Source organism: Octopus sinensis, linkage group LG13 (genome assembly GCF_006345805.1).
Source record: "Octopus sinensis linkage group LG13, ASM634580v1, whole genome shotgun sequence".
NCBI classification, from domain to species: domain Eukaryota; kingdom Metazoa; phylum Mollusca; class Cephalopoda; order Octopoda; family Octopodidae; genus Octopus; species Octopus sinensis.
Window position 1 is genome coordinate 27,510,736 of NC_043009.1, and position 27,500 is coordinate 27,538,235.

Consider the following 27,500-nt stretch of genomic DNA (forward strand, 5'->3'; position numbering starts at 1 on the left):
TACATCGGGGTTTTACATTAAGAACCAAATCTTAATGTAATCTTGTCCCTTTAACTATATTTACAAATAAGAACATAAAAAATCCACAATTAAAGTTGGATAGCGCATTAATAATATATTTAGCAGCTGAAAATAATATGAGTGACTCAAAGGAGTTGAATTTTTCATATGAAACTCTTTTATTATTCTTAGTTTATGTGTATGTGTGTGTGCAAGTGTATGTCTGTGTGCTTGTGTGTGTAGATGCATGTGTGTGTATGTGTATGCATATATATATATATATATATATATATATGTGTGTGTGTATGTGTGTGTGTATGCGCACTGTTATGCACGCATGTACAATCGTATATATGTTTGACTGTATTTGGATGGTTAAGGATTTCAAAATGTGTTTGGAGCTTAAAATGCTACAGGTTCTAGAAGCCTATTGGAAATGTTACTCAGAAACTTACAGTGCTTGCAAATACAAGTTCTATCATTCTGCAGTGGTTATTGTCTCTCAGGGAAATCTTATTGCATATGTAATAACTCTGGGATCATCAAAAGAAATGTATGCACTATTAACACATAAGTAGATTGCAGACTGCCTTATAAAACTGAACTCAGAGCAGTTATGCATGGTCATCAGCAACAGATTTGCAATCTCATCTCTAACCATTTTATTAATTAACATTGCTACATTACTAAAATTTTATTTTTATGGCTTTTTACTCTGCTATTTTCACTGTTTAATTTTTTATCTATATACTTTTTTTTTTTGTTTCTGAAATGCATAATCTCTAATTACGCCTTATTAAGGAGACACATTTATACATAATCTCTGCTAAGAAAAAAATCCTTCATTTCTTATCAGAAAAAGGCCTTTATCTAAGTTTATTTTATGTTAGTATTTGTATAAATGTCTTTGTATTTGTGTAATTATAAAATGAGTTAATCAAGGTCAACCAAAAGAAAAGAACTAGTAATTATGAAACCTTATTAAAGTTAGTAAAAACGATGATTTAGCGATGATAGAATAAGATGCAACTCTTTAGCTAGTTTTTATATCATTTTCATATTAAAATTTCATTAGTTTTAGAAGAACTAGAAGTTCTGTGAAAAGAGATGGTATTCGTTTTTGATTGGATGAAATATTGGCTCTCCACTGGTTATGACAATGAGTGTTGCGGGTGATCCGATCAATGGAACAGCCTGTTTGTGAAATTGACGTGCAAATGGCTGAGTACTCCACAGACACATGTACCTTTAACATAGTTCTGAGGGAGATTCAGTATGACACAAAATGTGACATGGTTGTCCCTTTGAATTACTGGTACAATCCATTTTTGCCAGCTGAGTGGACTGGAGCAATGTGAAATAAAGTGCCCTTGCTCAAGTACACAATCTGCTACCAGAAATGAAACACATGAGCTTACAATTGTGAGCTGAACACCCTAACCACTGAACCATGTGCCTTCATTTGAGTGGATAACAAAAGATAACAGCATGAAATAACCATTGGTAATTTGCTTAATGATATCAGTGGAGAATATTCTGGAAATATTAAGATTTTATGTTTTGTTATTTAATTTATTTTCTTAGAAATTTCTTCATTGATTAGTTGAAATTTGAACAAAAGCTGTTAAATATCAAAAAGAAAACCATCAAAGATTGGATAGGCATTTGAGAAGACACCAACAAGTTGTTTAAAATAAATAAACTTAAATATAAGATCTGAGCGAATAATAAGTGCTTAAAATAAATCAACCGTGAATAATGAGTGATAAGGTGAAGTACATGAATATCAGAATATATATCATCATTTCATATAACAAGAATAATAGAATATATAACCCAAACAATGTAAGTAAGTTGTGAGAAAAAAACTGCTAATTTATGTTTGGTATAGTAGTAAGTGTTGGGAGAAAAAGTTTAGATTAGATTTAATTATAGAATATAAATCTTGATATCATTGTCAATATATGAAAGAATTTACTGAAGTTTTCACATCAGCTTCTTTAAATAAAATGTTAAGTATAAAAATTTTAAATTCATTAACCCTTTTGTTACCATATTTCTGTTGAGATGCTCTGTGTTTCTTTCAATTGATTTTAAATATAACAAAGTATTTAGTAAAATAACTTAGTTACCACTCAGCTAGTGTTAGAAACACAAATTGTGGTTAAGGTTTGGTGGAAGATTTTAATTCGGAACTTTTGCAAACAAGACATTTGTACTACTGAGCCAGAGACAGTTTCAGGTGGGTTGGTATCAAAAGAGTTAATGCAACTGTAAATTTTACTTCAGCATCAATGAAGGAAGTATATGATAGGATGGCAGGGTATAATTAAGATAAAATAGCTACAGAAACTCACTGATATTCATTAGATGAGCTAAAAGATGGAACCGAACCCTAATAAACAGCTTCAATTTTTGAAAATGAACTAATTGAAAAGTATTAGTCTTTCAATAGAGTGAATAATTTTCTACATCTGAATATTAACATTAATAGATTAGTAGCCATTCTGCTACAAAAACTGTAGTAATGTGAATATAAACGTAATAAGATTTAAATAGGTTTTGTTAACATATAGTAAAACTAATGAATTTTTAAGCTAAGTTATGGTAATAAGTACAAAAAACTAATGTCCATTTTTACAGGCAAAAAAGCCCTTTCACTCAGAACAGTCATTGACATTTTACACATTCTACTATCTACATATGCTTCAACTATAATTTTCATGCATGTGATACCAGAAAACACCATCTATTCAAAACAGTACATAAATTTGCCATTTATAAATGGCACCCAATATCGATTTTTATTAAATATGAAATCCATAGAAAAACTGCATTTTTTTGTCGTTTTCATTTAATATAAAGTAATTTGCCTCTATTGACTTGGATGCTTGATAATGTCCCACATTATAGAAATCTCTTTTCCCTGATGTCATCTTTCAAACATTTTAACAAACATCTTCTGTCCAGCCATTTTGTTACAATATCTCTATTGAGATACACTGCCTTTATTTTAATCAATTTTGAAAATGATAAAGAACATAGTAAAATATATTTGTCATTATTACGCTGCTGTTTCAAATTTAAATCAACATGAAATTTTGTAGAAGTCGTTAATTTAGATCACTGCAAAAGAAGGAATTTATATCATAGAACTAGGAATAGTTTCTGGTGAGTTGGTATCAAAATGGTTAAACCTTTTTAGAACCATTCATGTATTTAAGCTAGGCATTAACATAATGTAGATGAAATGAAATGTTAGTTAGTTTACATTACTCCATAAGGAGCATAGGGCCAGCTTCTTGGTTTCTCTGGCATATATCTACCTCTCTGAATGGGATGCCAGTTCATTGCAGAATTACTCACTTTTACCAGCTGAATGGATTGGAGCAACCTGAAATGAAGTGTCTTGCTCAAGAACACAATGTATTGCTCAGTTCAGGAATTGAAATCACAATCTTACAATCATGAGTGCAACACCATGAGTGCAACACACGAAGCCATGTAACTTCACTGAAATGAAATGTTTGCCAGAATTAATTTTGTAAATAACATCCCAAACCTCTGATCCATGAGTGTCCTGTAATACATTTATTTTTAGATTAGTAACAAAAATGACAATATGAATCATATGAGACATGGCTTAGAGTATTTAATTTAGTTTTACTTAATCTTAAGCTGGATTAAACTATCATCACATTACAATGACTAAAATAAATCCTAAAACTGCATAAACATGCACCAATGCCGTAGCAGAGTTAAGCCTATTGACTATATTTCTTCCTTAACTATATTTCATGTCTAAGAAAAGATACCACATAATATCATTCTATTTTGCTGCAATAAACAGATAATACAGCATATGATTGCTCGATCTATTTTTGCTTCGAATTATAAATATTATCAATAAATATTATGTGCATCTGGCACATTTCGATATTTGAGTAATTCTGTGCAGACAGCATCTGCATTTTAAAGTAATAAAAGACTACATTGAATTATCTTAATAAGATTCACTTATTAAGCTATATCTTAACTTTCTAAAAGCTTTTTGTGTAATCCTGTTAAATACTTTTAAAATCTATCTCGATCAGTAGATCTTTCCAGACGTATTGATTCTACGATATTTACCAATTAAATAAACCATAACTGTTCAGTTTAATGGTTATAGGCTGTTATTAAGGATCAGTGTCACTTGAATAGGGAATAATGTTGACCAGTGTATACACACACACACACACACATGAAATGTGCATGTATGTACATATATATATGTGTGTGTGTGTGTATGTGTGTGTGTATATATATATAATATATATATATATAATATATATATAATATATAATATATATATATATATATATATATATATATATACATGTATGTACACACACCATTATATGAGCATTGGATCTACTTTTCAGAACCATCCCTCTTAATAATCCATTTTACTAAAGTCTTCCAATACATACCAAGTGATTCAAAATGTCAAGTCATTTAGTATGGTCTAATAAAAATGGAGATGTGAATTTGTTAATCAATCTCACACTAATCAGAATGACTTAAATCGATCTTTCACTAATTGGAGTGACTTAAACACCGTGTAATTAATTTATTAATTATAATCATATATTTCATTCAAAAAAAATTCCTCTAAAATCAGATGTGAGAGTATTTAAAGCTAATTTATTTCATAAACTTATTCTAAAGTGACAAATTCACAAAATTAGCCCGTTCAAGAAAGTATTATGTTATTGTACAAAACTAATTAATAAAATTGTCCTAAATTTGATTAAATTACTCAGTTGAATTATCAAGTTCAAAACAAAACAATCATTGGCTGTCAATTTATAAGCTCTTCTTTTACATATCCAACAATAATATGATATCCAGAATGACATCAAACTCCAAGAAATTCTCTATCCATTTTGCTGTATTTCCTTTCCTTTTGCCAATTCCATAGCACACTGTCTTAATGCCAAGCCCTAGAAATTAACAGTTTTCAAAATAGTGAATTCCTCAACATCTGTCTGGCTCATGTATTCCAGCAAATTAGTAACCTTAAATATTTCATAGAAATTACACTCTGCCTTTAAACATGTATCTACTTTATGAAAGCCAACACATGACACTAGATGTGTATATGTTTTCCACATTCACTGTATGGGAATATAAAAGAAACAGCAGAAAACAAGCATACACCTATAAATAACTTTGTCTTTCCAATAATGTGATTATTAATCATTACCCCATTCATCATGTTTTATTGACATTTCTATTAATAATTGCAATTTAAAATATTTTTATTTTCAAATCTTTTATTCATATTTTTATTCTTTATATATCATCAAAATATTTCTCTCTCTTTCACAAATAAAATCTATTTTAAATCTTACCAAAATAACATGCACTAAACATGGATTTGTTTACTTTAGAATTCCATGTTCTACTCCATCTTAGGTTTCTTAGTTTATTTCAAAGGTGGTAAAATACCAGAATTGAAAGAACATTGAACAAAAATGCCTTGCAATATTTTTTTCAAGTTCAAAATCTGCTGTAATCAAGTTTGCCTTTTATCCTTCCAGGATCATGATAACTGTTCTGCCACTTTAAATGAGTGCCCAGATAGGCATGAAACTTGTCAATATCTAACCAACAATAAAACATTTTTGTAAAATAAGATGACAATACGAGACCTCCTTTGAATTCTATGATGAGAAAGTTCCATGTCAAGCTCATAGCACTTGTAAGAAAATGGCCAGGGATTATCCAATGACTTTATGATGCAGTAAGGAAAATGATTATTTCATGAAAAATACAGAAATTACTGGTAGATGACTTCCTTTTTCAATACCATTGTGGATAGTTATAGCTCTAATGTTGATTGTTCATTATTTTCACCATACACGTATGAACACATGAACACTTACACATACACGTTTGTGCACACACAGACACAAACACTCTCACACACACATTTACACACTCTCTCTCTCTCACACACACATACACTCAGAGTAACTCCTATAAACATATGTATGGGCCACTGTAAAATAAAATTAAATGTTTCAGTCTAGATTCAATTATCATAAAGAAGAAAATAACAAAAAATAGTACAAAAGAAATATTTAAATATAGATATGTAACAGTGCATATTATTTGTATCATATGTTATTAATAATCAGCAATATTCATTAACAATTACAACAGCAAAAAAAAAACAATAACATTAAATGTAAAAAAAACAAAAAGAAAAACAAACAAACAAAAATCACTATTTGGTGTCATAAAGCTGATTAGCTTTCATTATGGTTTTAGAAAGATTATTAGCGTTAATGGAGTAAGTGAACTGAAGATTTAAAAAGAATTAAGACAATTGTGAAAGAAACCTTGGAATAAAGTTTTAAAAAGTGGGACAGAGAGACACTCTCACTGATGATAGCTGTTAGATGCAGGAATACATCAATTAGTGAAAATGACAAATGTTCATTATCAAAGGAGTACTTGTATTAATATGGTGAATCGTTGACACAAAAATGAAATATTTTCACGTTAGTGTGTTTACAATCTGTAGATATGGAATGAGTACTCCGTTAGTGAAGTAAGTGAAACAGTAGGTAGAAAACAGGAAAATACTATCATAGTGTCAAGTGGATCTGTGTTTCTACATCAAGAGCTGTATTTTGATCAAAACTGATAAATTAATAAATATAATGTTGACTGCATGTGATGAAAAAATATATATTAAACCCTCAGTTTAATTAAATCTAATTAAGCTGATCCTTGTAAAAAAGTTTTTTGCTTCAAAGCAGGATTTGACCTAAAAGGAAATTTACAGGTCAATATATACACATATATATATATATATATAAAATATAATATGTATGAGATTCTAACTTTAAGCTAAGATTCATTAGCTATTTTTCCTTGATATTATAAACTATTTGCTGAAAAGTGAAACTGAAAGTAATGGTCTCGTTAAACATCAAAATTTAATTATTATTATTATTTTTATCATTTTTTGTTAAAAATGTTAATCATTTCATTTTCTCCTTGATGACTAAAAGAAAAGATAGAAAGAAGACATTGGTAGTAGATGAAATTTCTTTGGTAAATTTGTATGACATAGTTTACAAAAAAAAAAAAAAACTAAGAAGATACAATGCAACACAATGCATTCCACTAAAGTTATTAACTGAGAAGTTAAATGATAATCACGCTAGTATATCAAGAAGATTAGATTAAGGGTTTAACATGGCTCAATGAGGTATAGAGAGTGAAACTACATATGTTTTCATGCAATTTTCTTACCCAATTCTCAGGGGGCTGATGTAAGAAGAAGGGAGAAAAAAAGAGAAATTATGAAAAATGGAATGATAATAATAGTTATATCCTGTTATAAATATAAGACCTGATGCAAATTATTATTAATATTATCATTATCATTATCATTATTATTATTATTATTATTATTATTATTATTATCATCGTCAATAATTTTAAAATATTTCCATTTAAATGTGTTATTTTTTTATATTTTAAAATAATAGTCTTAGTGTTTAAAAGACATGTTATTCACTCAATTGTGAATTAACTCGAAATATAAGAAATTCTAAATCATACACAGACCAAGAATAAATTTATTTAAATTGGTTTTAAAAGATTAATGTGAAACACCTAATTTTTTTTTATTTCCTATTTGCTTTTACTTTTTATTTTTTCTTGGCAAGCTATCAAATAACTTTTCGGTGTTTCTTTTGACAGATTTCACAGCTAAAACATAGTTTATCAATAAATTTTAGCTTTTAACATTCAGCTAAATGTTGTTGTTGTTGTTGTTTTTGTTGTTTAGCCCTGAGTTAGCTCTTACTGAACAATCATTGGTTTTTTTTTTTTTTAGCTTTGACCTTGCAACCCTTACTTTTAGTCATAATACATTTAAGATGAGATTTTGTTCTTGTCTATTGTATCCTTGCTCTTTAAGACCATAGACTGTCATTTTAGACAGATTTAGTTGCTAGTTCTAGCACGTTGAGTAATCAGTTGCTGCTCCTTTGTTAGATTGAAATCAACTTTGGCTCTTACTTTGAGCAAAAAGCTTGCTTTTGAGGTAAAATTAGAGATTAATAGTTAACAAAAAAAAAATTAATTAAATTAGATAAAAATTAAAAATAAAAACGAAAGAAAACAAGACATTTTAATGAGTTTTGTTATATGAAATATTGTCAAAATATAAATGACTAAATTTTTTAAAAATTCATTATTTGTTTTTATGTTTGTTTTATATATTATTTAACCTATTTCTTTCAATACAGAAATTAAAACATTATTGAAGATAATAATGAAGAAAATAATTTTTTACATAAGTAGAAAGCCAGAAATTTAGAGGAAGGTGGGGGTAGAGTCAATAGTATTGACCTTTGTCCTCAACTGGGACTTGTTCTATTGACCGTGGGGCAATAAAAGGCTAAGTCAATCTAAACTCAATGCCACCCTTTAACATTTAAATGAACCACAGCCAGCCCATATATTCTACCAGTTTTATGGTCAAACTGGCCAGATCCAGCCTCTTACACCTACCCTGCAATGTCATTCTAAAAATAAACTATCATACCAGTGAAATCTTCAAGCTATGAGCTAATGTATGATTAATTGTGGCCAATGCCAGTGCTGCCGAACTAAAAAGCACCATCTGAATGTGGCCAATGCCAGTACCGGTGGCACATAAAATGCACCCACTACACTCTTAGAGTGGTTGACATTAGGAAGGGGATCCAGCTGTAGAAATATTGCCCGGTCAGATTGGAGCCTGGTGAAGCCTCCTGGCTTGCCAGTTCCCAGTCAAACCATCCAACCCATGCCAGCTTGGAAAACGGACGTTAAAGGATGACGGCGATGATGATGATGATAATGAATGTGAATAAATAAACATTACATTTGACAAAGTAATCTGAATGCTAAAGGGTTCAAATACCTAAAAAATTACCAAAAGGTATTTTGTCTAATGCTGCAATGATTCTGGCAGTCTTTCCTCCTAAAGATGGTGAGGATAATGATTATAACAAAAATGACTGTGCTCTTAAGAATGAATAGAATGAGGATCATGAGAGTGACTATGTGAATACTGAACCATTATCTAGACCCCCTTCGGTCATGAATGACCATGGGAAGTATCTGGAAAGTTCCCCTCTGAGGTGAAATTCCAGGCAAGGTTGTTTATGGAAGACTAGCAGTCCCCCATGCATACCAGCCTCCCCTCTCCATATCATTGATGTTATCCAAGGGGAAAGCAAAGGAGCCGATACAGCTTGGCACCAATGACGTTGCAACTCATTTCTACAGCTGAATGAAGTGGAGCATTGTGAAATAAAGTGTCTTGCTCAAGAACACAACACTCTCACCACCTCATGATTGTGAGCCTGATGCTTTAACTACTGAGCCATTTGCCATTATAAATTATTTAAAAATCTGTAATTAAAATTAATAATTATTTCCAATTAAAGCACAAGGCCAGCAGTTGGGTGGTGGGAGCAGGTTAGTTGATAATATTGGTTTCAAGTTTTGGCACAAGGCCAGCAAGTTCAGGGGTGGAAGTAAGTCAATTGCATGAACCTCAGTGCATAACTGGTACTTATTTTACTGACCCCAAAAGGAGGAAAGACAAAGTCAACCTCAGTGGAATCTGACCCCAGAATATAAAGATGGACAAAATGCTTCTAAACATTTTGCTTGGCAGGCTAATGATTATGCCAGCTTGCCCCACTTCAGATTAGTTGATAATAGGGATTCTTGTACTTGATTGGTACTTTATTCTATCGACTCTGATGGAATGAAAGCAATGTTAGCTTCAGTGGTATTTGAACTCAAAATACAAAGAGCTGGAACAAATAGCACAAGGTATTTTCCCTGATGCTCTAATGATTCTGCTGTTTCCCCTTTAGGAACAAGGTTAACAATTTTGATGGAAGGAGTTAGTTGGTTACATTGATCCTAGTACTTGATAGTATTTTATTTCATGCACCTGAAGAGAATGAAAGGTAAAGCTGACCTAGGAAGGATTTGAACTCAGAATATAGAGTTTGAACAAATGTTGTGAGATATATTTTCCTATCTTCTAATAAATCTGCCAATCCCATTTTCCAAACTAAAATTAAAAGTAGTTTCTGATTTTAGCATATAGCCAACAATCTTGGAAAGAGAAGACTAATCAATATTATCGACCCCAGTACATGACTGGTACTTTGTTTTGTTGAGACCAGATGGATGAAAGGTAAAACTAACATCAGCAGGATTTGAATTCAGGATGTAAAGAACCAGTATGTAAATAGGCACAGGAGTGGCTGTGTGGTAAGTAGCTTGCTTACCAACCACATAGTTCCAGGTTCAGTCCCACTGAATGGCACCTTGGGCAAGTATCTTCTACTATAGCCTTGGGCTGACCAAAGCCTTGGGAGTGGATTTGGTAGATGGAAACTGAAAGAAGCCCGTCATATATATATGTATGTGTGTGTATATATGTTTGTGTATCTGTGTTTATCTCTCAAACAATGCATGACAACTGGTGGTGGTGTGTTTATGTTCCCGTAACTTAGTGGTTCAGCAAAAGAGACCGATAGAATAAATACTAGGCTTACAAAGAATAAGTCCTGGGGTCGATTTGCTCGATTAAAGGTGGTGCTCCAGCATGGTCACAATCAACTGACTGAAACAAGTAAAAGAGTAACCAGAAAAAAAATCACAAAGCATTTTTTACCAATGCTTGAACAAGTCTGTTCATCAATCTACATACTGTCATTAGTAATGATGGATCGGTGGTGAAGTGGTAGAATTGTTAGCATGTTAGTTCTGAGTTCAAATTCTGCTGAGGTCGGCTTTGCCTTTCATTGTTTCGATGTTGATAAAATAAGTACCAGGTGAGCACTGAGGTCAATGTAATCAACTCTCTCTCCCCACAAATTGCTGGTCTTGTGCCTGAATTTAAAACCATTATTAGTAATGAGGGTGATTTCTTCAGTACAATTCCTCACATCTGAGTACATTGTGAGGGTACTGATGACATGCAAAAATAACTCATTTTAGAAATCAACATTTGATAATTAGTAATATGAAACACATATACGCAATACAGGATTCATAATTCTGATCCTGATTTGGTATATTAAGAAATGTTGGAGCTTGAAGACAACACCTCTGAACCTCTATAAAAGAAAGTTTCCTGAACCTGGGCTGCTGCCTATTAAAGTTGGGGAAAATCTAATTTTATTACTGCAACTACTTGTTTCTTTTAACCTGTAATAGGCAACTAATTTTAAATGCTACATAGAACTTGTATGGTAATTGAAATTGAGGATTAGCTCCTTTGAACATTTCTTGAACAATTAATTTATTAAATCCTTTGGGTTATCATTTATGAATATATAATTATGGCTTTTAAATAGTTTGGAAGAATCATTGTGCATATGGAAGCAGTAAATATCAGCTTAGAAATGAAATGTAATGGTGACTTGAATCAACATCATCCTCAAACCCTCAACACCATCATCATCATCATCATCATTATCATCATCACCAACGCACACAACTGCTACTATCGCTGTCACTATCAATAACACCACTACTACCATCACTGTCAATATACTATCCCTACTACCATCTTTGTTGCCATCATTTAATTAAGCCTCTTTTTCATACCAACATGATTTAGACAGGAATGCCTGATATATATATATATATATATATATATATATATATATATATATATATATGCATACATACATACATACATACATACATACATACATACATACATACATACATACATACATACATACATACACATATATACCTACCTACATATAAATTCTTGAATAAAGAATACCAATAGTACAAAAGCAGATCCTTGTGCAGAAGAGAAATATGCTACTCCTCATGAATATTTAACAAAGATATTTACCTAAGATATTTGATCTCTAACGATTCTGTATTTAGAGAAAGACTAATTAAAAATGCATTGTTAAATAGTCATATTTGTATATCAATCCTAAGTAAATGAGGTAACATGTATGCAATACTTTAAAGACTCCGCCGGTTACGACGACGAGGGTCCCAGCTGATACGATCAACGGAACAGCTTGCTCGTGAAATTAACGTGCAAATGGCTGAGCATTCCACAGACACGTGTACCCTTAACGTAGTTCTCGGGGATAATCAGCGTGACACAGAGAGTGACAAGGCTGACCCTTTGAAATACAAGTACAACTCATTTTTGCCAGCTGAGTGGACTGGAGCAACGTGAAATAAAGTGTCTTGCTCAAGGACACAACGCGTCGCCGGGAATCGAACTCACAACCTTACGATCATGAGCCGAATGCCCTAACCACTAATCCACGTGCCCTCACTGTATGCAATAAATAGGTAAATGAATGTCTTAGCCTAACTTCAAGCAAATATGATTTGGTAGATTGTGCCATATTTTTGATAAGGGTTTTAGGTGCCTCTACAGTTGGGAGCAGACTTAAACACTTTCGTGGCCCTCCCATCTTTGACCCAAAGGAATATTAAGATTGTGACAACTGGTGGGAGAATAGATAGCATTAGTATTTCCCTGGTGTTAATTTTCATCTAAATAGGCAGGAGAAATCTGAAACAAAGAGCCTTGCCCAAGGATACAGTGTACTACATGGTCTAGGACTTGAACCCATGACCTTATGAGTGTGTTTCTAACACTTTAACCACTTGTTCACATGCCTGCACAGTAACATTTATACCAGATGTGTATAAGTATAGAACATGCTTTAAATGTGTTGTCCTTCCATTTTCAGTAACAATTGAAAGTTAAGATACTTACAGTCCTCCCTGTAGTAAACCTTTGGGCATAAACCCATCTTTTCCCTTTGTTAAATTTAAAGATACTACTTTTAGACTTCTCTGTAGTAAACATGTAGATATGATCCCATATGTACTTTCTTATCAATATATTTTATAACGCTTATTAATTATGCAAATTACATTGACCAAAAAGTTATTATTCATAACTCATTTTCTACTTGTAAGAATCTTTATCAGCAAATTCAGCAAGCTGGGTTAGACTACATACAAGCTGAATATACTGAAATATACCTGTAATTGTCTCCCTTTGCTTGCTAACAAAAATAAGATTTTTCTCTATGTCAGTGATTCCCCACTTTTTCTGTTGTAAGTTGCTAACAGTTTCCACTGGGTTTCGATTCAATTTTTTTCACTAAAATTTAAATTTCAATTAAGATTTTTTTGTTTGCTTTTTCACATATGACATTTTTGCATACATCATCTCTTTTAACTACATTGTTACCATTATTGTAGCAAGAATGAAGGTAATGGCAACCGCCTGTATTGGTAACAGACACAGAACTTTCCATTTAATTTCATTTCATAAAATCAATCATGCTACATTATCATCGCAGATCAATTTCTTTCTTTTCTTGTTTACCATAAATTTCTCTTATTTTATTGTATAACTCCATTTTCTTTTGATCATTACAGCAACTGTTCTGGATTTTTCACTTCCCTTTTACTTTGCTAAAATTACCTTTGTGTTCCCTCTTCAAGCTTTAATATCATGAATTAATTTTATACTTTGTTTCTTATGATATGCAAAAATTCATGTAATTTTGCCATCAACTGTCTATTTTTTCTTTGGATCTCTCAGCACACTTTCACTTATATATATATACATATATATGTGTGTGTGTGCATGTATGTATGTATATTGGTTGTTTTTTTTTAACCGTTCTCTGCAGCAGACATATTTATTCTATTGTTTAGTCAAATGGGTTTGAAGTGATTTTTCGCTGAAGCATGAATGCAATTGCATACAATTTGTTCCTAACATAAAGCTGCAATCACAATATAATTTTTCCATTCATATTGGGAAATGTGGAAGCTTCTTCAAAATAGATATCTTTATAGGTAAATACTAGGAGTGTATATTCTATGTGTATTGGGTGAGTGCTACACACACATGCACTCATACACAGATACTCACAAATGCACCAAGCCAAGTTAATTTTTGTTATGTTAGTTCTGTTCTTGCTGCATCATGTTATAATCTGGTCATAATTTGTCTTCAAATCTAATATTACACATTGAGAAACAAGGATTAAGTCATGTTGAAACTGTATTATGTAGAGAACTATTCTATATGACAATGATATCGACATAAGTGGTGTATTTAGTGTGTAGAAATAGTCTAAAGTTTGCATGTTTATAATTATAACAGGGTAATAGAGGGTTCAGTACAGTTTCCCTGCCTGTGACAGTAATCACCATACAACATTGATATCTATATAAGGGATGTATATTGTGGGTAAGGTAGCTGATAGAAGAATCACCAGAGCATATAGAATGAATTATAATATTTGTTCCTGAAATCTGCATTCAGAGTTCAAATATGACTATGATCACCTTTACCTTTCACTCTATTGGGATTAATAAAGAAAGTACCTGCTCAATACTGGCTCAGCCCTCATACCCTCTCTATCAATTACACACCGAATGGTCAAAAGTGGGGGAAGAGAGTGGATACCTCTGTTTACTCTAGCCTACCTGGGTACCTAAAGCCATTAGTAAAACATTGAAAGCGGACATTAAACGGTGATGATGATGATGATGATGATGATGATGTATGCATGCAAACAAATAATTCTCTATTGTGAGTGATAGCTATAGAATAATATTCTAGATGAGTTGGTAGGGCAGCTCCGAAAGGGGTCTCAGGGAGTAGTGTCCCTGCCTTCCTGAGATAGTTTTCCACCACATTTCTTTAAGGGTGAGGAGTTATGAAGGGGAATATAAAACTAAATCTATTTAGGACACCAAGTTGCATTGTTCAATGGCTTATCGCTGAATTACTAATTAAGAAGTAAGCAGATAAAAATCTTTTAAAAATTTAGATTTAAAATTTTCAATTGTTCATTAAGCATTCTCTGCGTAATTTAATATCAGCAAACATCAATAAATCAAGAACAAAGCTTAAACAAATAGAGACAGTATATTGCTAATGAATGTAATATTAACACAAATACTATTACTAATAATAATAATGGTTTCAAATTTTGGCACAAGGCCAGTAATTTCATGTGGGTGGAGTCAGTTACATCGACCCCTTCCCCCAGTGCTCAACTGGTACTTATTTTATTGACCCTGGAAGGATGAAAGGTAAAGTCAACCTCAGTGGAATTTGAACTCAGAACATAAAGATGACTGAGATATGCTAATGATTCTGCCAAGGTCAATGGTTTTGAAGGGAAGAAATTATTCAATACATTCAACCTCAGTACTTGATTGGTTCTTTATCTTTATTGATCCCAAATCTATGAAAGGCAAAACTGACCCCAATGGGGATTTACTTGGTCCTACTGAATCTAGTATTTGATTGATTCTTTATATTCTTGACTCCGAGGGCTGAAAGACAAATTTGACATTGGTGGGATTTGAACTTAGAACAGGTGGAACTGGAAAATATACTGCTCTATTTATTCTGCTAATCCACCACCCCAATAATCCTTTCTACTATAGGCACAAGGCCTGAAATTTTTGGGGGAGGGAACAAGTCAATTACATCAACCCCAGTACACAACTGGTATTTAATTTATTGACCCCAAAAGGAGGAAAGGCAAAGTCAATCTTGGCAGAATTCGAACTCAGAAAATAAAGACAGGCGAAATACCACTAAGCACTTCGTCCAGCATGCTAACGATCCTGCCAGCTCACTGTCTTCACCACCCCAATAATAATAATAATAATAATAATAATAATGATGATGAAAATAATAATAATAATAGCAATAATGATAATTTTGGTTGATATAATTTGTCAATGCTGATTTAATATCTGAAAAGATGGTGTTGTAGATGTTTTAAACCAATTGACAACAAACTAATATTTCTTTAGCAAAGAAAGCAATGAACTGAGTTCTGGTGAATCTGAACGGTTCCTTTGGAATAGCAGATATGCTTCATTGTTTGGGAGACATAACTGATGCTAACATGTGCGAAGGTTTTTTAATGAATGGTACTTGAGAAAATATTAACTTTTCTGAATATTAAGAAATTTTTCTTGATGTAAGTGGTACCCTATATGATAGAAAATGGTAATTGCATGTGGACTTCTCAGAATATGAAAGATTAAAAAGAAAAAAAGTTTTAAAAAAAAGTAAAAAAAAAATGAATATATTCTCAGTGTATAATGGATAAGTTCTAAGTTGATATCTGTTCATTCAGACATAAATGGCTAAATATAAGGCCGAGAATTTGATGAGAGATTAACTGAGATGATGACAAACGATAAAGCTGAGAGAGAGACAGATTCATAGAAATACTCAACATAGAGATGAATATAAATATGTATGCTAAATAGGAAGAAATATAAATAATACACAAAAATAACTGAAGGAAAATACCAGGGAGTGAACTAAATAAGGGAATATAGTAGAAATATTATATGTGGATTATATAAGAGCTGACGGAAATCAACACTGAAGTAGTTATGCTGCTGTTTATAATAGAAGAATACATACATATCCATTCTTCCCATCATACTGTAACTCATCTCACCTTCACCCTTTCACAACAATAAATCCTTTCTCTCCCACCCCATATCATGCTCTCCCAATGCCCCACTTAAAGATATGTCATTCTCTCTCTTATTCTAAGGCAGTGAGCTGGCAAAAAAACATTAGCATGCCGGGCAAAATGCTTAGCGATATTTTGTCTATCTTTACATTCTGAATTCAAATTCTGTCAAGGCCGACTTTGCTTTTCATCCTTTTGGGGTCAATAAATTAGGTACTAGTTGCATACTGGGGTCGATCTAATTGACTGACCCCCAACTCCCTCAAAATTTCGGGCCTTGTGCCTAGGGTAGAAAAGATTCTATAATTTTTAAGGTGGTGAGCTGGCAGAATTGTTAGCATGCTGGGCGAAATGCTTAGCAATATTTTGTCTGCGTTTACATTCTGAGTTCAAATTCCACTGAGGTCGACTTTGCCTTTCATCCTTTCAGGGTCGATAAATCAAGTGCCAGTTGCATACTGAGGTTGATCTAATCAACTGACACCATCCCCAAAAATTTTGGGCCTTGGGTCTAGAGTAGAAAAGATTCGTTCTTTTATTCTATCTTTCAATGGTGGAGGCTTTCTTCACAGTAAGTTACGAGGTGACCTCATAAATGCTGTTGGCATTAAAAAAAAGTAACACACTCAGTGTACTATATAAAGTGGTTTGCCATCTGAGCAGAGGTACCAAATGGTTTTAGAAAACTCTTTAGTCTTACTGGGGATTAGACAGCTTCTTTAGTGCAGGTGCCATTATTAAAATATATCAGTTACACTCTGTGAAGTGGTTGGTATCAGGAACAATATTTAGCCATAGAAATCAAGTCGAAACTGAAAGGCTGGAACAAAATGTAATTTACTGATCTGATAATCCTGTCAAACTCTCCAACCCAATCCATCATGGAAAACAGATGATAAAGATTAAAATGATGATATAATTGTTTAGATTTTAATGAAACCTTTAAAAAGCTATTACTCATTATATATTCTGATGATAGCTCAAAATTAAGTAGTAGTATTTAGAACTGTTGAAACTCCCGGTTCTAATCTCTGAGATATTCCAATCTCTGAATTAGAATTAGAAAATCTTATTCGGGGTGTATTTTTATTTAATGTATTATTCAAATATTTCAGAAGAAGATACCTCTTAAAGCTGCCATAGACTCCACATTGAAGAAATATGTTGAAAACTATCTCAGAAGTCAAAAAGAGAAGGAAAAAAATCGAAAATTGAAAGTAACTTAGAATATTTGACTTTGTTGATTAGAAAAACTTTCTCATTATATAAGAAAAGTTTTTAACTTGATGTATCTAAAATAAATACCTGTTGAGCACTGGGGTCAAGGTAATCAACTTCCCAACCATCAAAATTGCTGGCCTTGTGCCAGAATTAGAAAGAATATGATGTGTCTATCTGAACTAACAGAGAAGTAATGGTACAATAGGAAGACAAACAATATATAATATGGAGAAGAGAGTAAAGGGCAGGAATGATTGCTAAAAGTTGGCAGGAACCAAAGAAGAACATAATGCAAAACTAACAAAGATCTTGTACTAACAACAAAGGTTAGAATCTGTTGGGAAGGTATAATTTTTTCCAAAAGGCTCCACTCTTACTACATGGAATTGGTAATAATGTATGTGTGGTGTTGGTGTTCAAGGTGATGCATTTGATCTGATTCAAGCTCATTTATGATAAAAGTTATATGTGCACACACACACACACACACGTAGTTTATTGGATTTGATAAACTTTCATCCCGCTCTCTTTATATATGCAAGCATCCTCTGTGAGTGTATGCATGTGCATGGGTATGTATATTTACTTAAATATGTATACAAACATATATACATACATGCACAAATGCACACATATTTATATATGTATATATGTATATATATATATATATGTGTATACACATATATATGTGTATATATATATATGTATGCACGTATGCATATATGTACATGTATCTCTCTCTCTCTCTCTCTCTCTCTCTGTATATATATATATATGTATATATATATATATATATATATATATAATATATATATATATATATATATATATATATATATCGGTATGTATACATGCACAACATAAAATTATTTGATGTAAGTCTATATCATAAATATGCATGTACCAACACATAGCCATGCACACATGCACACACATACACACACACATGCGCATATATGCACTCGTTATATAGATGGATGTGTGTGTATGAGTGTGTGAGTGTGTGAGTGTATGTGTGTGAGTGTGTGTGTGTGTTCTGTATGTATTATGTGTCTTAATAATAAATTTAAAATTTCAACTTGCTAAATTTGCTCATCTTTTTCTGATAAATTTATTTTACATTCCTGTTATTGATATTTTAGGGAATTTATATTAACTCTAAAGCTTAAAGAAGGGATAGCTTTATTAAAAGTCTATTCAAATCTCTTTTTAATAAATTTATAAAATTTCACTGTTGTTACAATATATACATACATATACATACACACATGCATACATAAATACATGCATACATACATATATGTATTCATATATATAATATATATGTAGATACACATATATATATGTATGTATATATGTATGTGTTTATGTATGTGTGTGTATATATATATATATATATATATATAAATTTTCTTTTTAATTTACAAATCAAAGCACATTTTCTAAGGAAACTCCCAGGTATTTTCATCAGATGCAATCAAAATATAGCCAAGAGCTCTCATGCATGCTAAATAAGGTGAGAAAGAAAAGGTTTTCATATAAATTGTTGGCGATATATTTTTCACTAACTTAATATGTGATAAATTAAATTTTTTTTTAACAAAAATTATATGTTGTTTAGTATAATCATGTCAGTAAATATATAAGGGTTAGGTTATAGAAAAGAAATGAAAATATACACTTGATTCATAAATTGAAAAACATAATGTGTTTCTGTATGTATTTCTGTATGTATGAGTGTGTTGATATAAACTTACTTGGAGAGATGGTAGGTCTGGAGCAAAGAATGCCCCAGGATTCTTGACTGTTGTATTACTGGCCAGTGAATTTGCAGAACCTTTACTCGTTGGATCTGCTCCATCAAGGGAAAAGCTGACCTCCTTTTTGTGTTTTTGACGGTCCGAATCTGGAGAACTGTCAGACTTGCGTCGAGCATCTTCATGCATCTTTGCAGGATAGCGGCGCCGATTTTGGTCTACTTTTTTAATTATACATATTGTAATGACTATGCATGTGGCTAGGACAACTGTCACAGCAGCAAGGACAATGACTATTGTCAAATTTCTTTCGCCATCGGGAGTACTATTTCCATAAGGAAGCTCTGTACTGTTGCTCAAAATCATCATTACTATTAGAATAGCAGATGTACTTTTTGGAGGCTTCCCATGGTCTTTAACAACTATTGGTAATTTATAGGACTTGCTGAATATTCTTATATCACTGTCTTTAATAAGCATTATTTCCCCAGAAGTATGGTTAATTCTGAAAAGACCAGCTGTTTCAGGGGTACTTTTGAGGAAATAGGATAACATTGCATTTTCCCCCTCATCATCATCTAGAGCTACCACTCGTGAAATAGGTCGGTCAACTGGAGTCATATCGTAAATCACTGAAATGGTATTGTTGGTATCGGATGGGTAAATAATATACGGGTAGTTATCATTGACATCATCAACAATTACAGTGACACTTGCTGAGGAACTCAATGGTTTTTTGCCATGGTCAGCGGCAACAACAAGAAAGTCATATCTCTGATCTTTCATGCGGCTCAATCTGGCTTTAGTCTTTAAAACACCATCAGTGACCATAAAAAGTTGAGGAGCTTCATAGTTCTTTGAAATCCAATACCTAATCCGACCATTTTCTCCATGATCTAAATCTTGAGCATCAACTCTCCCAATATACGTAAATGGTTCTTGATCTTCCTTCACGTGAAATTTGTAATACCCACTTTTGAACTGTGGTGCTTCATCATTAATATCTAGAATATTTAAATGAACAGTGGCAGTTCCTGTAAGAGGAGGACTACCAGAATCTATTGCTAAAACTCTGAATTTAATCTCAGCATTTTGCTCTCTATCAAATTGTTTATTCGCAGTTATAACACCAGTCCGATGGTCAATGTTAAACCAAGAGTGAGCATCGTGATGAAGTTCGTAATGTATCTCTGAATTGATTCCAGTATCGTTATCCTTGGCAGTGACTTTCGTTACATAATCATGAAAATTATTATTCTCTGTAATTGGGGTTTTGATCAAAGTTTGTTCAAATACTGGTGGATTGTCATTTTTATCTGCGACAATGACTAAAAAACTCTTCTCGCTGTGAAGCTGTGGGGTACCATGGTCATGACATCGGATGCTCACATTGTGAACGGAGGTCTTTTCAAAGTCTAGAGGTTTTGCAACAACAACTTTATAGGTTTTAATAGAAAATATCTGTAGACTGAAATGGTGATCATTGACAGAACAACTGACATTTCCATTTTGGTCTTGATCTCGATCGTTAATTGATACGTGGGCAATAAACTTACCCTTGGATGCAGACTCAGACACATTAGCCGCATAACCAAGTGACAGGAGATTGATTATTATTTCAGGTTTATTATCATTCACATCAACTACGTAGACATTGACTGAAGCAGTTGATGACTGGACGATAGCACCGTGATCGTAAGCTATGACATTGAAGGAATATCTAGGTCTATCTTCATAATCAACTCTGCTAATTAAATGAATTTCTCCTGTTGTTTGATTAACATCAAAAATTTCTTTAATTTTCGAAGATGTTCTGTGATGAAGTTTATATCCTACTTGGCCATTTGGACCTGAATCTAAGTCCTCAGCGTGTAATGTAAGAATTGTCGATAATATGGAGCGATTTTCATGTATATAAACAGTATAAGATTTTTTATCAAACTTAGGGGCATTATCATTAGCATCAAGTACAGTTATATTTACAACTACATTACCACTTCTTTGAGGAGTGCCATTATCTTTGGCTACAATAACTAATTGGTAAAATTCCTGGTCTTCATGGTCTAATTTCTGTTTCAACTGCAAGCCATCTAAAAAGCCATTCTCTTGAAGTAATGTAAACTTATCTCGATCGTTTAAAAGTATATAGTATTTGATGGAATTGTCGATTCCTGTATCTAAGTCATAGGCATCCTCAATTGGGAATTTCGTATTAGCAGGAGTTGATTCACTGATTTCAAGAGCAATTTCATCTTTGTCAAATAATGGGGCATTATCATTTATGTCATCGATATTTATTTTTATATTCATCATATCAAGAAAACGTGGATCGGATGAAGACTGTACGGCGACACTCACAGTTACAATACAGGTGTGACCCCCCATATCATTATCACAGATATGTTCTCGATCAATCGGTACAGCAGTAGTTATAATACCTGAGTTTGTCCCAATATGGAAAAGATTTGTGTATTGGTTCCCTTGCGTTAGAAATTTGAACAAGTAGTCACCATGCGTGGGGCGAGTAAAAGCTTTGGCAACATTTCCAACATATGTGCCTTCGGCGGTTTCTTCTAAAACATGAAAATTTAACTCACGTAATGCTGAAGCAAACAACTGTAGACCCCAGAAAATGAGGGAAAAGGAGATGAACTTAACAGACATATTATTGCACATATAGATAAAAATGATATTGATGATATTTTGTTGTATTATCGCAAAGAAAAGATTTCACTTTGCGCACGATGACAAAGAAAAATAGAAGAGCCAGTGGTATTGTTCAAACTTCCTTGATCCATGAGCCAAAGAGTTCATCAAACTCTGAAAAGAAATAGAAAAAAAAATAATAAGTTGAGTAAAGCAAAAGTAAATAGTTACAATAAGTTTCAAATAAAATAAGTTTATCAAGTTTTATCAAATCATGATCAATAAATGATAAAAAATTTCATGATTTCTAACATTTGGTTTGAGACTAAAAATGTGTTTATTGTTGAGAAGAGCGTAGAATACTACTGAACAACCTCCTACTGAAATATCATCCAATGAGGACTGATTAAATTAAGTATTACCTCCTTGTGTGGTTATCAGAGCTGGTAATCTCACATTCCACAAGATGAAAGGGATTTTGTAATTCTAGAAGGCTAGAGAGCTCATTTGTAAAATCGTAAAATATCCTAGATACTTCCTTAGGATTTAGTAACTATTTCACTGTATTTGGGGCTAAATACAATTTTCTTCTAGACAGATAGATTAATTTTACTCTTCTCTGATTATTCTGTTATGATCGACAACAGCAAAACAAGTGGGTGGGATATTTGTCCAGGAAATAAACTGCTGGACTGTTAGCTTTTGGACAAAATATGTAATTCGATATTGAATCCCTTTCGATGCCAAGTTTCTTTTGAAATACACTGTTTTTGGTTCAGTTAATTTTGAAAATGATAAAGAATTTAGAAACCAACTTTGTAGTTATTAAGTTGGTGTTTGGAATATTATTTAACATAGAATTTTTATGGCAGATTTTTAATTTCAATCACTTTGAAAACAGAAAGTTTGTATCATAGAAGTGTCCTATTTTGAGAGAGATCTATTTCATAGCAGAGATTAGAATTAAGCACCATGTCAATAGATTGTTTCTCGTTCATAAAAGTAAAAGCTAACATTTACCGTATTTGATGGCCTATAAGACACACGGGTGTATAGGACACACCCTAGCCTAGGCTATACTTTTGTAAAATAAATTACCACTAATTCCTCCACTTACCTGTATAACTTTATGTTATTACAAGCAATTTATTGCATTCATATTCAATATAAACATACCACACGTGATTTTTCACCAATAGATGGCAGTACACGTTTTGTAAACATACATAGCATTTTGAGTGAGTTTTGAGCCTACATTGAGTGTATTGGACGCAGGAGGATTTTAAAGCCATTTTGGGGTAAAAAAAAAAAGGTGCATCTTATAGACCATCAAATACAGTAATTAATAGCATTGGTGGGGAAAACACCACATGACACTACAAGAAAGAAAGAAATCCGGTCTGCACATTCAAATCTTTCAGAACATGTTAAGACTGTTGAATAAACACAATATCTTTATTTTCAAATTATGGAAATGGAGCTTGATGCAGCTCTCTGACCTGTTGGAACCCATCAAGTTGTCCAACTCTTGCCAGTATGGGAAACACATTAAATGGTGATGAGGATGATGATGATGACAATGAAGATGATAATTGTGAAGACGACGATGATGATGGCAATGATGATGATGATGATTATAATAATGAGGATTATGATGATGATGATGATGATGATGATGATGATAAGTGTGAAGACGACGATGATGCTGGCAATGATGATGATGATGATGATGATGATGATTATAATGATGAGGATGATGATGATAATGATGACATCGACGATGATGATGCCAGGGATAATGACGATGAAAATGAAGATGATAATTGGGAAGACGACGACGACGATGATGATGATGATAATGATGATGATGATGATGATGATGATGATGATAATGATGATGATGATGGTGATGATGATGAAATAATTCTTCCTTTTCAATTTGATATGCTACAAATAAACTTTTCCGTTACTTGTCTCTTTTTATTATTATTATTTTTTTTTTGGATATTTCTTTTTTTCTAAATCATAAACAGATTAAGCTAAAAATCATTTGTGAGACGAAATACATTAAAAAATACTTCAGAAACAATCTGTATTATTATCATTATTATTATTATTTTTTTGTCAATTATTTCTAAATTAAATATATTTTGAAACTAAATATAAAGACATTCTCCCATTTTGATGTTTAAAGTTGAAATAATATTACAATGGAACATGACAAAATTTAATACACAAGAAAAATAAAAATAAATGGTGAAATATTTATATAAAGTTTCTGGAGAAAATTTTACTCATGATATTTCATAGAATTTAAGCGAAATTAATCAGAGCAAACAGGTTTCTTTGCCATCTTCCCCCATGCCCTTCCACCCCACGCTTTATTGAAATATAATACCTTGTTAACAGCTATAGAGAAATATTCTGCAAAAAGAAGAAAGTCATGATAAATCTACTTTATACTGAATTAAGTTTGAAAGTTTCCTGTTGGACAGTTTTATCAGATGCCTATTGTTTTCTGTTATTGTTAACACAGGAAATAAAATGAAGAGTGAAAAGAATTTTAATAGAGGACATTATAGTGTTGAGAATATAATAGCTAAGACTTGAAAAATAATGAGATGCACAGATTTCTAGGAAGAAAAAAAATCTCCAGCGTGAAAACAAAGAAAAAGAAAAACAAAACAAAAACCAAAAAAAAACATTAAAAAATTATAAAAGAGTGGTTTGGATGCTTTTGATGAAAATATAAATGCCTGTCATTTTGGTGTAAAACCTCTAAAGACGTATTTGTGCCTGTTCCATTTATGTATGAAATATTTTAAACATTAAATGATTAAATCATTATGTTATATAAATAAATCAATGAATTAATAAGCAAATTAATAAATAAATCTAATATATATTAATTAACAAGTTTCAAAATTTGGTTAAAACGGGGATCAATAAAGCCAGGAGGTAGGGAGGAAAAAAGACTTTGATGCCAGCAATAAAACATTTAAGGAATATAGAAAATAGTAATGATGATGATAATAATAATAATCCTTTCCTTTCTACTATGGGTACAAGGCCTGAAATTTTGGGGGAAGAGACCAGTCAATTAGATCGATCCCAGTATGCAATTGGTACTTAATTTATAGACCTTGAAAGAATGAAAGGCACAATAATTGATAAGCAAGTGCCAAAGCTTATAATAATAATAATAATAATAATAATAATAATAATAATAATAATAATAGCAATAACAATAATAATGATAATAACAACAACAATAATAATAACAAAAGGGGCTGATTGCTACTTAGCTCCTCAGATACCAGGAAACCACAAAATGGCAGAAATTCAAAAGATAGTGCTCATGGGAACTGCCCACATCCTACACTAAATACTGTCTATGTAATCTCAAATTTTAAAACAAACTCATAATTTCCTTGTTTTCTTAAACATTCTCTAGAACAATAATTTGTGCAAAACCAAATATATAACACCCTAGGCAAAACACCAACATGAACTTCTAACTTGTTGTCTCTTGAGGTCTCTGGGTGAGTCAACTTGTTAATATAGAAAGCAAAAGTCAAACATATAATAATAATAATAATAATAATAATAATAATAATAATAATAATAATAATAATAATTATAATGATAATATGTTGAATATCTCCCACAATAATTAATAAACAAGTGCCAAAGCTTGTAATATGCAGAAAGAGACCCTGTAAAACCTCTGACAGCAGGCTGCTGTCTACTCTCACAGAATCTACCAGAGCAAACAAGATTGAGCACTCTGAGAAGTAAAACAACAACAATAATAATAATAACAATAATGATAATAACAATCGATAAATGTGTTTAATAAGTTTTTAATAATTAGTGAAGATCACTTAACGAAAATTACAACAATAGTTTCATCGATATTCTGTTTTTTCTTTAATTTAAGCAGAATTATATTACGTGATAAAATGTTATGTAGCTTGAGAAATACTTTTAATTGCTTCAGTAAGTATTGATTAAAGGCCATAAAGATATCAATAACCTAAACAAGCAATAATAAAAAAAAAAATGATACTCTAGGCTAGAAGCTCCTTGATTTATATATACTAGGGAGTGCTGAAAATTTCCTGGCTTTGAGTAAAAGCAAATACAGGAGGAACAGTTAATTATTGATTTTATTCATCATATTCCCATCTCAGATTCACACACTAATTGCAGCAGACTTTCAGTTTTTCTATGCCCTGCCAAAGAACTTGGAAGGTTAGGCCTCCTCTAACCAGCTCTTAAAACCAGAACTTTTCACCCCACCCTTGTATATGGATTTATTTATATTTCATTTCAAGTGAGTCAGTTTTTTACTACTCTGAGTAGAGACTGACTAGATCAAAATAAAATATATCATTAATCTCTACAACAGTACTGACTACTCTTTTTCGAACAGTTAACAGGAAAAAGAATACCATCATCATTGTTTAACATCTGCTTTCCATGCTAGCATGGGTTGGACGATTTTGACTGAGGGCTGGTGAACCAGATGGCTGCACCAGGCTCCAATCTTGATCTGACAGAGTTTCTATAGCTGGATGCCCTTCCTAACACCAAATAAATACATATATAAATATGTATTTATTTTTATATATATATGTATATATATGAGTGTAGTGGAGGTGCAATGGCTGGCCCAGTGGTTAGGGCGGCAGACTCATGGTCATAGGATCGCAGTTTCAATTCCTAGACTGGGCATTGTGAGTGTTTACTGAGCAAAAACACTTAAAGATTCACAAAGCTCCAGCAGGGGATGGTGGTGAACCCTACTGTGCTCTTTCACCACAAGTTTCTCTCATTCTTTCTTCCTGTTTCTGTTGTACCTGTATTTCAAAAGGGCCAGCCTTGTCACACTCTGTGTCAAGCTGAAGCTCCCTGAGAACTACGTTCAGAGTACACGTGTTTGTGGAGTGCTCAGCCACTTGCACGTTAATTTCACAAGCTGGCTGTTCTGTTGATCGGATCAATTGGAACCCTCATCGCCATAACTGATGGAGTGCCGTAGTATACGTGTGTGCAGGCATGGTTTTGCAACCATGGGATTTGGTGTTCAATCCTACAACACAAAACCTTGAGTAAGTGTCTTCTACTATGATCCCTGGCTGACCAAAGTCACGTGAGTGGACTTTGCAGATGGAAACTTAAAGAAGCCCATTGTATATTGTATACACACACACATGCAAGCAGTAGAGCTTGGTGCACTCCTCTAGCTTGCCAGTTCCTTTCA

At 32.4% G+C, this 27,500-nt stretch overlaps 1 protein-coding gene across 13 annotated transcripts in view; it reads right to left on the bottom strand.

Annotated features, from left to right (window-relative positions):
• LOC115218437 (protocadherin-11 X-linked) overlaps nucleotides 1-27,500 on the bottom strand; it is a 457,497-nt gene that overhangs the window by 106,668 nt on the left and 323,329 nt on the right. For 10 of the 13 annotated variants that reach the window (XM_036508278.1, XM_036508274.1, XM_036508269.1 and 7 more), the window contains 2 exons: nucleotides 19,589-22,408; nucleotides 7,312-7,326 (listed from right to left, as the gene is read on the bottom strand). In XM_036508278.1, coding sequence (XP_036364171.1) covers nucleotides 7,312-7,326; nucleotides 19,589-22,264 — 2,691 coding nt within the window. In that variant the 5' untranslated portion in view covers nucleotides 22,265-22,408. The remainder of the gene's footprint in view (nucleotides 1-7,311; nucleotides 7,327-19,588; nucleotides 22,409-27,500) is intronic. The other 3 variants (XM_036508279.1, XM_036508273.1, XM_036508281.1) reach the window with 1 other exon arrangement.